The sequence below is a fragment of the Bos mutus genome, chromosome 5 (genome assembly GCF_027580195.1).
Source record: "Bos mutus isolate GX-2022 chromosome 5, NWIPB_WYAK_1.1, whole genome shotgun sequence".
Lineage (NCBI taxonomy): Eukaryota > Metazoa > Chordata > Mammalia > Artiodactyla > Bovidae > Bos > Bos mutus.
Genome location: NC_091621.1, coordinates 13797375 through 13807691, shown reverse-complemented (window position 1 = coordinate 13807691; position 10317 = coordinate 13797375). Strand labels below are relative to the sequence as shown.

At 47.2% G+C, this 10317-nt stretch overlaps 1 protein-coding gene across 4 annotated transcripts in view; it reads left to right on the top strand.

Moving 5' to 3' along the window:
* ELK3 (ETS transcription factor ELK3) overlaps positions 1 to 10317 on the top strand; it is a 69860-nt gene that overhangs the window by 49315 nt on the left and 10228 nt on the right. For all 4 annotated transcript variants that reach the window (XM_070370328.1, XM_070370327.1, XM_005898410.3 and 1 more), the window contains exon 3: positions 2803 to 3582. In XM_070370328.1, the coding sequence (XP_070226429.1) occupies positions 2803 to 3582 (780 nt within the window). The remainder of the gene's footprint in view (positions 1 to 2802; positions 3583 to 10317) is intronic.

Below are 10317 nucleotides of genomic sequence, written 5' to 3'. Positions count from 1 at the left end.
GTCTGAACTTCCTGTATGCTGGTGCTGAGCCAAGTTTCACCAGGATTTGCGTTATTGGGATTTCTGGTGCTGCTTGGGGACCTTATGTGTCCCTCCGTTAGAAGTCTGCCCTGAGGAATTCCTCAAAAATCTCAGTGGCTTGGTAATTATACCCATCCTTCTTACTGCTGGATAAATTCACTTCTGGGATTTGAGGATCCATCTAAGGAGGACAAAGGCAAGTTAGCAGGCTGTAATGTAACAAGAGGGGAGGCAAAAACATATTTGTACACCAAATAGATCACAAGAGAAACACCAGAATTTAATTAAATTTCCTCTCATATATTTGAAAGTTGCTAAGAGGATAGATCTTAAAAGTTCTCATCACATACAAAAAAATCTGTTGATTGATATGAACCAGACTTACTGTGGTGGTTGTTTGGCAATATATACAAATATTGACTCATTATGCTGTACACCTGAAACTAATGTTATATGACAATTTTATCTCATTAAAAAAAACTTTATATGAAATAATTTTAAACTGGCTCTTTCATTCTTTCCCTGAAACTTGGTGTGGAAATGGGAATAAGATTAGGTTTTAGCATTAGTAATCTTGTGGCTCCTTGCTTCCCATCTCTGAGCTCATGTCATAAGGAGGATATCTTCCAGCCTGCAAGTGGGTTCGTGTGAGATCATGTGGGATCACTTGTGCATAATACCCAGGACAGAGTAGGTGCTTAGTAGGAGCTACTTTTGGGTTTTCTTTTTCTTCTCACAGTTACCTACTTCACACATGGTGGGGTATGTGTGTCTGTCACTTCCTCCATTCACCCCTTCTCTCCCTCCTCTACTGTGTCCACAAGTCCATTCTCTGTGTCGGCATCTCCATTCTGTCCCTGCAAATAGGTTCATCAATACCATTTTCTAGATTCCATATATATGCATTAATATAGTAATTTTTCTCTTTCTGACTTACTTTACTCAGTATAACAGGCTTTAGATTCATCCATCTCATTAGAACTGACTCAAAGTCGTTCTTTTTCATGGCTGAGTAATATTTCTCTCTCTCTCTCTCTCTCTCTCTGTGTATTCTTTATCCATTTATCTGTCAATAGACATCTAGGTTGCTTCCATGTCCTAGCTATTGTAAATAGTGCTGCTATGAACATTGGGGTACATGTGTCTTTTAGAATTGTGGTTTTCACAGGTATATGCCCAGTAGTGGGGTTGCTGGGTCATATGGTAGTTTTATTCCTAGTTCCTATCAGTCACTAAGTCATGCCCAACTCTTTGCTATCCCATGGACTGCAGTATGCCAGGCTTCCCTGTCCTTCACTATCTCCTGGAGTTTGCTGAAACTCAAGTCCATTGAGTCGGTGATGCTATCTAACCATCACATCCTCTGCTGCCCCCTTCTCCTTTTGCCTTCAGTCTTTCCCAGCATCAGGGCCTTTTCCAGTGAGACAACTCTTCACATCAGGTGGCCAAAGAAGAGTCAACCCTGAATATTCATCAGCAAGACTAATGCTGAAGCTCCAATGCTTTGGCCACTGATCTCCATAGTGGCTGTTATCAATTTACATTTCTACCAACTGTGCAAGAGGAGCTACCTTTAAAGCTTTTCTCCCCAACATGATTTTTTTTCACCCTCCTTCATACCCAGCTTGTAGGAGGAACAGTTTATAAGGAAGTCCTTTTCCCATAGGATGGCACTGCCACTTCTCTGTGCTCGATGGAGACCATCCTTGTTTTTCTTGAGTATCTCCGCCAGCAAGCATCTGGTGTTTGCTAATGTTCCAATCTAATAAACCTCAAGAACAGTACAGCCTTTAAAACGAAGTCCATTCTCCCAAAGTGGGGCGACGGGTGGGGGGGCCGGAATTTGCAGAGATTATTGGTTTTCATTTACATCCTAATGTTTAAGGATGAGAGCCATAAACTGAAGAGCCAGAATTAGATAACATTAACTTAAAATACTGTGTGAATGTCCTAAACATCCAAGTAGACACTTTGTTTTTTTCCTCCAGCGGCTTTCTTGGCAGTAAATTAAAAAGGAAAAAAAAAAAATACATGATTTAAGAAAACATTGTGGTGTTTGGTGATAATAACTTGCATTTCTATAATGCTTTCCAGCTTATAGAAGGCTTTCCCATTATTATTTCTTTGAATTCTCACAAGCCCCAGAGGTCAGTAAAACAATACTGTATTATGGTTGGGGAAATGCTGCCTCCACCACTTACCTACCATGTGGCTATGTGGGGTATTTAAAGGCTCTAAGCTTATTTCCCTAAGTTTTAAAATGGGAGTTGAATAGTCCCTTCCTCTTAGCATTGCGGTACAAATTCTATGAGCCAATGCAGAAGCAATGCCAGTGACATAGTAAGTGCTTAACAAATGGCAAGAGTTTTATATTCTTAGGTATAATAATCACTTCACAGACGAGGAAACTCAAAATGACCATCAATTCGCTAAAGGTCACACCATTTGTAATTAGCAGACCCTGGAATGTGGCTCCGGAGAAGGCAATGGCACCCCACTCCAGTGCTCTTGCCTGGAAAATCCCATGGACGGAGGAGCCTGGTGGGCTGCCGTCTATGGGGTTGCACAGAGTTGGACACGACTGAAGCGACTTAGCAGCAGCAGGAATGCAGCTCAGATTCTTCCACTCTCACCCTCTGTCTCGTGCGCACTACGCCTTAGCTGAGATGTGTCATCAAGGCTGTTTTGATGCTCCCGCCTGCAAAATAACCCCAAGAATGACCCTCTTAGCCGGTTTCTCTGATGCACTCATCTTTTCCATGTCTGCTTTTGTGTTTGCAGAATATCATCAAGAAGGTGATCGGGCAGAAGTTTGTATACAAATTTGTCTCTTTCCCGGAGATACTGAAAATGGACCCTCACGCGGTGGAGATCAGCCGGGAGAGCCTCTTGCTGCAGGACAGCGAGTGCAAGGTGCCCCCTGAGGGCCGTGAGGCGCACAGACACGGCCTGTCTGCCCTCAAGAGTGCCAGCCGCAATGAGTACATCCACTCGGGCCTGTACTCATCCTTCACCATCAACTCCCTGCAGAACCCGCCCGAGCCCCTCAAGGCCATCAAGACAGAGAAGCTGGAGGAGCAGCTGGAAGACAGCCCCCCCGCGGAAGAAGTCAGGACTGTCATCAGGTTTGTGACCAACAAAACCGATAAGCACGTCAGCCGGCCCGTGGTGTCCCTGCCCTCCACGTCGGAGGCCTTCCTGGCCTCGTCCGTGTCCGCCAAGATCTCCTCCTTAATGTTGCCGAACGCCGCCAGCATCTCGTCCGCCTCGCCCTCCTCGTCTCGGTCCCCATCGCTGTCCCCCAACTCGCCCCTCCCTTCCGAACACAGGAGCCTCTTCCTGGAGGCTGCCTGCCATGACTCGGATTCCCTGGAGCCCTTGAACCTGTCGTCGGGCTCCAAGACCAGGTCTCCATCACTTCCCCCAAAGGCCAAAAAGCCCAAAGGCTTGGAAATCTCTGCGCCCCCACTGGTGCTTTCCGGCACCGACATCGGCTCCATCGCCCTCAACAGCCCGGCCCTCCCCTCGGGATCCCTCACCCCAGCCTTCTTCACTGCCCAGGTAAGAGCCGTAGAGTCCAGTCGTCCCGGCTGCACACAGACTCACTGGCTTAGGGAAAAGTGGGGGAGAGAGGCAACTTCTGTCTTCCCCTCAGAGGGTAATCCTTGGGCCCCTGCAGCAAGGTCACTGTGCACTGTACAGGGAAATCACACCCAGACAGAGGTGTACATAAGAGAAATTGGCTGTGGTGGGACACTTGATCGGGTTCTTTTAGGGACCTAGAGTGATGTAAGGTGGAATATGCACACGGGCCATCAAAGCAGGTCCAAACAGTGATTTCTGAGGGCAAGTTGAGCACTGACAGTGTTGGTCCCTCAGTCCTGTCCAACTCTTTGTGACCCCATGGACTGTAGCCCACCAGGCTCCTCTGTCCATGGAATTCTCCAGGCAAGAAGACTGGAGTGGGTAGCCATTCCCTTCTCCAGGGGATCTTCTTGGCCCAGGGATTGAATGTGGGTCTCTTACATTGAAAGTAGATTCTTCACCCTCTGAGCCATTACGCTTTTAAGTTGCTGAGCAGGCCAGTGACATTTCAGAAGGCACTTGGGTTTTATGAAAATTTTATGGCAGAATCCTCTTTGGAGGGCACTCATTTGTTTTCTGTTAATAAGAAAGTACATGCTAACCAATATGGCCATTGCAGTTATCAGTGGGGAGCTGGGCTGTCCTGTAGTCCCTAAAAAGCAATGCAGAGGCCACACCAAATGATGAGAAAGAGATGCTTTAGTAAAAACAGTGCTGTTCTGAGACAGCCCAGGTCCCTGGCACAGGGGAGGGAAGAGCAAACTCGGGGAGCAACAGAAGTCTTCAGTGTCATTAGCTCCACCACGAAGGCAGCCTCTTCCTCTAAATACACTATTCAGATGCTCACTCTCGTCCAGCTGGCAAAGGCAGGGCAGGTACTGGTAAACCTATTTCTGCTTCCCCTGGAAAACTGGATGCATTTCAGTGGCAGAGGTTAAGTTCATTGGCTTCAGGGTCACAGACGTGGATTCAGTTCCTGGCGGCACTGCTGGGTAGAAATGTGATTTGTGGGTACTTGCTCTCTGAGCCTGTTTCCACATCCGTGAGACGGATTGTGTGAGGATTAAATGGGATAATGGCCGTGGGAAGAGAGGTGGCTACAATTGGCGGGTTTCAGAATCATGTGACTTGGTGGCGCCAGGGTGGGGACGTGCTTGAAGCGGGTAGGAGCTCTCTGTCCCCGTCGCTGTGGGGTCCTCACTGTCACCACCATTAGTGGCAGCACAGTTGAGCGTCTCATGTGTCAGGCACTGTTGTAAACACCATCCACGCAGCATCTCAGTTATTTATCATTACAGGCCTGTGAAGGAGATAACTGTCAATGTCCAGTTTTTCCAGCAGAGGTAAAGGAGGCAGAGGTCCAGTAACTCACCCAAGGTCACCCAGCTAATAGGACTTAGAGGTGAAAACTTGCTCCAGAATCCACGCCCTTTAAGTAAAATGCTCTCTGTACACGTGCCAGGAAAATGCCTAGCCTTCTCTGATCATGAGATGTCCATGGAGTCTGCGGGCAGCTGAAAGCAGCTCTTGGTCCTTCTCCTCTCTGTAGCTTCTCTGGAGTGGTTGTCAGCGTGGCTTGTGAGCCTGTGGTGCCGAGCATGCTGCCACGGAGGGGCTGGCTGAGGGCTTGGTGACAGGTCAGCATGAGCACATGTGCTCTAAATGGGGCATTTCCTCAATCAGCACCACTGGCTGGGGACTAACGACCACTAAGTAAATGGCTCAGAAACAGCGGCCTCTGATGTGGCTCAGAGAAATGACCCGAGAAGCTGAGCTCTGAGTGGACAATCTGAGAATCTCCTGCCTGGCCTCCCCTGTGTTTCCAGCTGTGAGGTGTAGAGAGATCTAGAGCCAGGCCCAGGCCAGCTCTGATTTCAGCCTGTGCTTGCTTGGGGAGTTTGTTATCACCATCTCTGCACACATGCCAGCCCTGTAGCTGTGTCGGAGGAGAGTGGCTCAGGCTGGCCCTGTGGTTTTGGACCAGGACATGGGGAATGAAGGGAGGCTCCATGCACTGTGGCTGAGGACGTGTGTAGCTGGGCGTGGGTGTGGGTGACACCTTAGCGCTTTGTCACAGATACTCCACTTTCCCCTCTGGGGTGTGCTGTGTGCAGCGCTTACACCTGTGGGCACCTCCAGTCAGTCAGTCTTCATGGCTAGCTTTACAAGAGATAAGTGTGCTGTAATTACTTGATACCCTGAAAATGAAGTTCCCAAGAACTTGTATTTATTCCAAAAAAGATTTACATTTTATTTAGTCATGTATTCCACGAATAATCCCATCAGTTTCAGCAAGAAGCAGGAAGATGGGGTGGGATTAAGCACATCTTGGCATGCTTAGGGTCAGGTGGTTACAGTTCCCTCCCAGGACCTTATTAAACCACAGACCTCCTGTAGGCCCAAATTGAGATTCGAAATTTCAACCTACATGATGGGCATGAAAAAATCATCCACAGCCTGCCAGTTCCCCAGCATCACAGCCTCCACTCCTGAGAACACTTATGGTACAGCCCCTGGGACCTGTATTATGAGCCTTTGAGAAACCACAGTTACTAATGTAGACAGACATGATGATCACCCAGAGGCGCCCCCAGCATGGACTATGTGGAACTGAAAAAAATGAGAATACAAAAGCCAGCTGGGTGCCAAAGAGTAAGGCAGTTGGAGCTTGGCCACCGAGGTCATATCGATCTGTTGCTAGAAAAGCCAGAATGTCTCTCGGATGCCATGAGTTACCAGAAACTGAGATGGGAGGTGGGGGAGGAGCTGGGATGTGAGACCCTCCTAGCTCCCAGCCAGATATCATGGAAACCTGAATGGTGCCAACTGGAACTTCTCATTTTCCACCTCATCTGTACCTGGGTGTCATCTGGCCCTCCTTTCATTTGCCTCTCCTGTCTAGTCTCTCCCTCCCCCTCTCACCTATGTAGTTAGTTCAGATGAGTGGCTCATCACTTGTCCCTTTCTTTATGCTAAGACCTCTGTTCATCTCCCATGTGATGTCTAAGATGTTGAACTCAGATATGTGCGGGCACCAGGGCATGAACTCATACCATCAGAGTCTGAGCATGCATGCCCCGGGCTGTTTTATTAGCAGTGGCTGTGGATTACCACTAATTGAGTAGAGACAGCTTGATGAGGACTGAAATGCTAAAAGCTCCTTTCTGTATGTACTGATGGATATACAACCTTGAACCCAAATCACAAAGTGGGAATTGGGAGTAAGATGGATGTGTGTGGTGAGTGTAGACTGTGTCCTGGCTCGGCTTTGGGTGGTTTCTCAATTTACTGTCTCTTTTGCCATGATCACAAAAGGAAAAATGTTTTTTCCTTCCCACTACTTCATCCCACTCTGTAACACTGCCCTAGCCCAGCCTGTAGCTTCCTCCATCCTGGTCTTGCAGGAGAAGGATGTCCTTTAGAAACTTGGCAGTGGAGGATGTTACTGAAAGACTTTTGCGTGACTTGACTCTCCAGCTGGAAGTTCCTGCTTTTCCCCCAGCTCTGGGTGCCTAGGATGAACCAACCGTGATAGCTTCTCCCTCTCTTTCCACCCTGGAACACGTTTTTTTCTGTAGATCTTTCACAGATTGCTGACTCCTCCCCTGTTTTGACTTTGTTTTTTCATCTCTTACCATAGCTACACTGCACCAGTAGGGTAGCCTCTTCATCCTCTTTTCCTTCATTTCAGCATATTCAGCGCTACAGAAACTTCTGTTTGTGACTCTACTTCTTTTTGAAAGTTGCTGAATACATGTTTTTATTTGAATTCATACAACTCTAGGAGTTTCCAGGGGTTCACTGTCACCTTTTGAGGATTTTTTTCTTTTTAACCACAAAATGGCAGTGTCATGGACTTCCTTGGCATCCATGGGAGATTAAGGTTAGAGATGTTTGTTGCTACAACTTGCCCAACCATTAGCTAGGCTCCTGGAGATAGAGAAGTGAGCAAGAAACAGTTCCTGCTCCCATAAACTTACAGGCTGACTGGCCAATAGGTAACGAAAGAGAACAATTAGTAACTTAGGGTGGTGTGAAATTATAGAGGGCCCAGAGAACTTGTTGAGGAATTCAGAGGCCAGAAGTCCCATGAGTATGAGTTTCATGGGAGGAAGGAATTTGTTTTTATGGGAAAGTAGGAGCTGCTGAAGGTGTAAGTCAGGGAAACAAAGATTCTTATTAGAATCTATTGACCAGTAATAATTGAGCATTGTTTGCACATCATAGGAAGGGCAAGTGCCTACTTTCATGACCTTCTGTTGTTGGATATAGCTATGACAAGGTGTACACATGCATGACAGCACAGTGCAGAGAAGGACCTTAGGAACAGGAGGAAGAACACGTAGTTCAATTCAGTGAACACAAACTGAGCACCTGTCATGTGTCATGGGCTTAGCTTGGAGCTGGGGATGCAAACATGAATTAGGCAGCCCTTGTGAACTGGGAGGAAGCTTGTAACTTACTTTTAGGTTGGTTAAATATAGTATCCTGGACACAGTACATACACATGTATGTACATACACAGTACATACACATGTAAAAGGAATACTAAGGAAGAGGGTATTCACTTTGCTGGGGGTGGGGATGTTGCAAAGGCTTTGTGGTCATAAAAATGTGCAACAGCTTTGTGCATTAGGGCAGTAGTTCAGTAAGGGGGGGATACATTCCAAAGGTAAAGGAGGTGGTGGGAGGAGGAGCCTGAGTGACATGGTGAGAACTGTGTTTTAGAAACCATTCTGAAGACATGGGCAAGGGAGGGGTGAGGCTGGAAGCAGTTAGATGACTGTAAAATCCCAGGTGAAAAGACAGTGAGGACCTGTGGCTGTGACAGTGGCATGAGGCCAAAGGAGATGGATCTGACAGACACACGTGATGGGTGTGGAGGTTTTAGGGGTGAGCAGAGGTTGAGTATGGATTTCATGGGAAGAAAGAAACTCATGGGGAACGGTTCCAAGTCCAATCTGGGCCATGTGGAGTTTGAGGACATTTGGGAAGAAACACCCAGCTGCAGTTGGAGCTAAGGAGAGTCTGAGGTGGTTACAGGATGGTTAAAAACCATAGAAATAGATGAGATCCTTTGTGGAGTGGCACTAGCCCAGGGGACCATGGGCTGAGGGGTCATGGAGGTTTTGGAATGATTGCTGAAGAACTACTAGATTGGAATTGTGTGGTAGTCAGGACCCCTGGAGCAGAGTAGGGGCAGGGATTCACATTCTAGGTTGCTATGGGTCTACCTAGAATTTTGGCCAAGGGAAGTTGAATTTTTTTTTTCTTTTGGCTGCATGGCATGCAGGATCTTAGTTCCCCGACCAGGGATTGAACTTTACCCCCTTTAGTGGAAGTGCAGTCATAACCAATGGACCGCCAGGGAAGTCCTAGGTTGAACTGTTCTCCTCCCTAAAATTGTGAACGGTGTCTTAAGGTGATTGATTCGGTGGTGGTGCTCAGAATAGACTGGAAGGGAGACACAGAGACAGCTGGACTGGTTTAGGTGGCAGTTGCCAAATGGCATCTAAGTTGACGGGGCTTGGATGCTGCAAGACTGGAAATGTGGGGATAAACAGGAGAGTCAGTTCAAGGAAGGATCTCCAGGCCATGCCCAGAGGTTGTGGCGAGGAGACGGGGGAAGGCATCTGCATCTCCGTGCCTGGGATGCTGGGTTGTAGATGGGCTGAGTACAAGGGCAATGTCTTATTGTTTCTCTGGCACCTGATACATACTATATACTCCATCAGTATTTGCTGAGTGGGTAGATATATGGTGGTACTGTTGATAGAAACGGAGTCATAAACACTGGACTGGGCAAGGTGGTGAGTTCGTGCCATCTGGCTGAGGGGAAAACAGAAGTCTCTTTCCAGGAGGCGGAATCTTGGTGCTCAGAGGGCACTTGGAAGGGGCCTGTCTGGACATTAGCTCACTCAGTTTAGCTCCGATGTGTGGGCTTTCTAGAAGACTCAGTATTCAATGAAGAACCGAGTGGGGAAGATGACATGAGGTCAAACAGGAGGGTGTTTCCCTTTGAAAATGAACACCCGTGGCCCTTGGGTCCAGGAGCATCTCCTTTCCTGCAGATGACAGGGTCAGGAAGTTCCTGTCTGCCACTCAGAAGACCCCATTTGCTAAGACATTCTTTAGGGAAGGAAGAGGAAGCACGCATTTTGCTGGTAGCTTCTTTCTTTAGCCTCTGTCTAGGGCTCAAGGAGCTTCTAGAGACAGGCTCTGAAAGCTCCCACGGTGAGAGAGAACTCACGCCAGGCTTTATAGAAATTTTCCCTAAAAGAGTAACCAAAATTTTCCCCTACGGCCATAGAATCTTCAGCCAGAACAGGGATGGGAGGGAGAGGAGTGAATGAAGTCATTTTACGGTATTTATTTGCATATATTATAGAAGACATTTCAAATATATTAAATAGGAGAAACAGAAGGTTACTATATTCTGAGTACATCCTGTATCCCTTAGAAACAAATGTGCAAACATCTCCAATCCAGACATGGGTATGACATTTAGACTACGAAAATATATTCTATACCTCATATTGCTCAGAAGGTTAAAAAGGAGTGGATGTCTATTTATGGCTGTGGATGAGAGAGAGAGCTGTTTTGTAGTTTAAAGGATTCACCGTCTCTTTAGAGCTGTGACTTTCATTGGTAGGTAAAGCTTAGGAGGCCCTGAACACGTTGGTTAAATGTTAATGTGGCATACTGTGGTTG